This window comes from Amaranthus tricolor, chromosome 8, assembly GCF_026212465.1.
Source record: "Amaranthus tricolor cultivar Red isolate AtriRed21 chromosome 8, ASM2621246v1, whole genome shotgun sequence".
Classification (NCBI taxonomy): domain Eukaryota; kingdom Viridiplantae; phylum Streptophyta; class Magnoliopsida; order Caryophyllales; family Amaranthaceae; genus Amaranthus; species Amaranthus tricolor.
The window spans coordinates 31,183,260-31,187,899 of NC_080054.1; the positions used below are offsets into that span (position 1 = coordinate 31,183,260).

Consider the following 4,640-nt stretch of genomic DNA (forward strand, 5'->3'; position numbering starts at 1 on the left):
ATATTTTTTTGCTTATTCATTTCAAATTTTCCTTGTAGATAGTCTATACAACTACCAATAGTCCATAACTGTATATTAAGCCCAATTATTCAAACTATATATTCATATCAGGTGACTGTCAACAATAGCTACCTTGCAAGAATTTTTTCACATATAACAGCTTCAGACTTCACTCGGTGATTTTCATCGCTTTCTTGACTGGGCCCTAGCTTTTTGGAGTCTAATTGACCACATTTCTCCTGCCCTTTCTTATGAGAGGGTACGGGTATGGTTTATTTGTCATCTATCCCCCAAACCATGGCTTTATAAGCGGAATTTATTGGGCATGATGATATGGTATGATAACAACTTCAGACTTCAAAACGTTAATCATCAAATTAGTTGGGAACTCTCAATATCACATCCAAATTCGCGGGTTTCTTCTCTTTGAGACTCAGATCAGCTAGGACGAATTTGAAGTTATACGGTGCAATGACCTACACACCCTTCATACAGTTTATTAGGAAGAGGCTCATCACACACAACTATGCAACAATAATGCCAAAACTTTAATTCCAACTATATGAAGTGTGTACTACATAAACCAAAATAAATCAACATGAAAAATTGTGGCCAACAAAGTTTGCTTTATTTGGCCTCAGCTAATACTAATTTATAACTAAGAAAACAGATTTCAACGATCATCTCTACATATATAATCCTCCAAAGCTAATCTTGTCTCCCCATGTTATTTTTCACTCCTATTATCAAGGTCACACTTAACTTTGCACCAGAATTCACAAAGGTTCTCAACGATAATAATGTGCTCATCTACCCAAAAAGCATATGGTCCGTTTCTGTCACAATACAAAATTTGAGTCTGCCATCTTTGTAACCGTCAGCAAGAACCTTGGTTCAAGTGAATTATAGAGATCATGCTTGGTTCTAACTTGAAGCCTACCGCAAATATGAGGGACAAAACTAAAGGTCGATTACCACACATTCCAAACAAAATCTTCAGACCACCATAATATCACCATCTTGCATATATCTTTCCTGGAGTGTGCTTGTATGCAAGCATGTAACTTCAAAGAAGTAAATTCGAGCGTGAAGTTACATGGGTCTATCTAATTCCACTTTATTCAGAAATAAGAGAAAAGCTACGGATAGATTTGAGATAATAATAATAATAATAATATATAAAACACTTAGTCAAACAACTACAAACTGCCCTTTCAAGTTTCATCCATTGAAAACTAACGACTGGTCAAACAATAAACTCCCCTTTTATCCTTCAAGCAAAAAGACAAGAGTTGACGCAATTGCTTTACCAGTAATATTTATGGTATAAGGAGAAAGTGAAGGAAAAATACTAATTAAATAAGTAACTAGATAACACAAACAATAGTACTTTTCAAATGTAGACCTACTGCTACCTTAAGTAGCAGAAATATCTACATCTCTGAATTTCAACTAACAATCGTTCAGAAATAGAATGCACATCACTGTCTATAAACAACAGCATGCTTCATCCAAAGCTCTTGTGTGCTGTCTTTTCATCCATTTTGAAACAGACAAAATATAATAACATTGGAGTAATTCACAATATCGTATGAATCCAAGTTATTCAATGAGTGATTCAAAAAAGGATTTCAAAATGATTCAAACAATTCATTGTCAAATGCTTTTATTCGTAACAAAAAAGTTAATACAATTAAAGAATGGCATTGTTCTTCAACAAAAGAAAACACACAATACATAATAGACTTTGCAATGATTTACAACTATGTATAAATCCAAATCCAAATTAATCAAAAGATGACTCAAAAAGAGATTTCAGAATGGCTCAAACCATTGATTGTCAAATTTTTTTATTTGAAACCAAAAAAATTTACTCTAATTAAAGAATGAGATTATTCTTGTACATGGGAAACGACCTCAAACAACACCACCCCAGTATAAAATCTGAGTAGACTGACCTCAGCATTAGAAGATAAGGTCCTCATCCTTCTGTGAACCAGCCAAAAAATGATAAGCTGAATGGATTGATATCCCTCGCTGCAAAGAAACCTTTTCCGCAACCTGCTCTTCCGCAAACAGCTTTGCAGCTGCAAGTTGTTTCTCAACCTCCTTCTTCTTGTAACCCTGTACCTTCTTCAACCTGAAAAAGTCCTCTCTTTCTAGCTCATCCAACTCGCCCTTGATGTAAGTAATAGTATTCTCCAACTTGGGTTTCACAACATTTTCCAGGGCATTCACTCTACGGTTTGTAGTCTTGATAGCTTCATCAAGAGTCAAAAACGATGTTTGAAGAGAAGCTAGTTCAACAAGAACCTCAATAGCTTTTACATAAGCTCCACGACACTGCTGCACTTGCTGGCCTCCTCTACCCAATCCAGTCAAATCGTTTTTCGTCTCTCCCTCAGTGAAGTACTCAAACTTTGGAAGTTTCACCCCAGCCACGTTTTCTTGTCGAGAACGAACCTTAAGGAATGCATTTTGGACATTCTCGAGAACAACATATTTAACATTCTCTCCAGCAACATATTTAGCTTCGGTCAAGGAAAAGGCAGATGTTTTCATAATATCTCCCATAGCTTCCTTAGTGGAAACTATCTTCTTCAGGATCGAACGGAATTGCACAGTCAAAGCATCACTCTTTTTCTTTAAAAGGGCATGGCCTCTTGTAGCACCAACAAGACGAGCCTTAATGACCCCAAGCACCGTAACAGTTGGTGTAACAGTTAGACGCTGACCTTGACCCGACATATCAAAACTCACTGAGATTCAGCCTCGACAAGATTTTAAAGCTCACCTACATTATTTACACAAGGAATTAGGGTGAATTCATAATTAGTCTCTAATTCTATGTGTGCATTCTAATCATCTTCCCATATCAGTGGCCAAAAAATCAATGTAAGGGAAGATGGGCATCAACATTTTTATCTATATTTACTATACTTAAGCCATTAGTCTCAATGACATGTGTCGCAATCATGTTTATTTTTTCACCTCAAAAGATCCTAAAGGTAGAAATTCAAATATTCAACAAATCTTCAAATATTTGTTTCCATTAAAATTAAGCACATATTAGTCATGATAAATATAAAAATATTCTCAATCACAGATATATATATTCGAATATAATATCAATTTGGTTTATTTATAAGAAGCTAATTGTAATAGTTTCACAGGGAGTTCAGCTAATTAGAGTCCTCAAGAAAATGTCACTTTGCACCGACGTGGCATTCAAAATCGCAAATAGCAAATCGCATATCACCAAATGTCAATACCACGGAAATGATCTAAACCCAAATTCACTCATTACAATAACCTGTATGCTCAAACACAAATTTTCACAAATTTAACAACAAAATTCACAGACACCTAGGTCATGATCTCTTCCCTGATTCACCAATTACAATAGCCTGTATACTCAATTTACAAATTTTCACAAATTTACCAATAGAATTCACATACACCTAGGTAATGATCTAATTTCTAAACCATCATTCATCAATTACAATAACCTGTAGACTCACTTGTTAGGTTTTCACAAATATACCAACAGAATTCATAAATCGCCCCAAGTCCATATGTCCAATATAATCCGAAACTCTATCAAAATACCAATATCCTCACAAGCCATTATTTAAAATATCAACACAATGCACCAATTTCAACAATCAATAATAACCAATTCATCAAATCTATAACCAAATACCAACCTAATATTCAATTAAACCTACTTTGTAAAAATATCGTTAGAATATACGAGATCAAATCAGATGAAAATTAAGCACGGATCAAAACACACAGAAGGCCGAAATTCGTGATTGTAAAACTAAAAATCAATCAAAACTAGAAAATAGGTCATATAAAGATAAATGAGAATCAATTACCAGAAAAAAGATCAAAGGAAAGGGAAGAACTAACGTAGCCGGAGATCTATGATCCGAAAGACCAGTTTACTGTTAACCGGAGCTCCGTAGTTTGTTACGGTTAGACGTTTGGCGCTTGCCTTGTCTGCTTGCGTCGGGATTCGGGTGTCGAGAATTTTAAGAGTCTAGTTGTTCATTTTGTTGAAGGAAAACGAGAGTATGGAACGTACTGAACTTCTTGACGAAAATTTGAATAAAATAAGATGTTTTAACAATTTAATTTAAAAAATAAGCTTTGTGAAAATTTTATTTCCAAAATAAGCGTTCGTACATTTCAATCTAGGCTTGGTTTAATGTCGGTGTTACTAACACCCACTTAAAAATTTTATTTTATTTTATTTATTTATTTTTCTTTTAAGTCGCTGTTGATAACAACGATTTAATGCGTTTTAAGTTTCCAGTTCTCGGTTACTTCCTCATTCCAACCTACGAGATTAAAGAATTGACCAGTTAACCTTAAAGTCGCTGTTAGTAACAGCGACTTGAGGCTTTAGTAAATTTTTTTTTTATTTCTCTGTTAGTAACAGCGACATAATTACACCAAGCCTATGTTGGGATGTACGGACGCTTATTTTGGGAATAAAGTTTTCACGAAACTTATTTTTGAAATTAAGTTGTTAAAACATCTTATTTTTTTCAAATTTTCACTTATTGACCACCAAATAGCCCAACACGATGTGTGTTGCTCATTTGAACTTGAATATGGCCTATGGGCTATTG

At 34.5% G+C, this 4,640-nt stretch overlaps 1 protein-coding gene across 2 annotated transcripts; it reads right to left on the reverse strand.

Annotated features, from left to right (window-relative positions):
• Positions 1-1,624: 1,624 nt before the first annotated feature.
• On the reverse strand, positions 1,625-4,089 carry LOC130821273 (V-type proton ATPase subunit D-like). Of its 2 annotated transcripts, none has more exons than XM_057686967.1 (2): positions 3,916-4,089; positions 1,625-2,794 (listed from the first exon to the last, which is right to left on the reverse strand). In XM_057686967.1, the coding sequence occupies exon 2, from the start codon at positions 2,746-2,748 to the stop codon at positions 1,966-1,968; it is 783 nt and encodes a 260-aa protein (XP_057542950.1). In that variant the 5' UTR covers positions 2,749-2,794; positions 3,916-4,089; the 3' UTR covers positions 1,625-1,965. The 2 variants fall into 2 exon arrangements, with proteins under 2 accessions (XP_057542950.1, XP_057542949.1); XM_057686966.1 differs by having other exon boundaries at positions 1,627-2,794; positions 3,882-4,088.
• Between the last annotated feature and the right edge of the window lie 551 nt (positions 4,090-4,640).

Excerpts from the sequence above, each read along its gene's own strand:
- LOC130821273 (XM_057686967.1), bottom strand. The coding sequence starts at position 2,748 with ATGTCGGGTCAAGGTCAGCGTCTAACTGTTACACCAACTGTTACGGTG.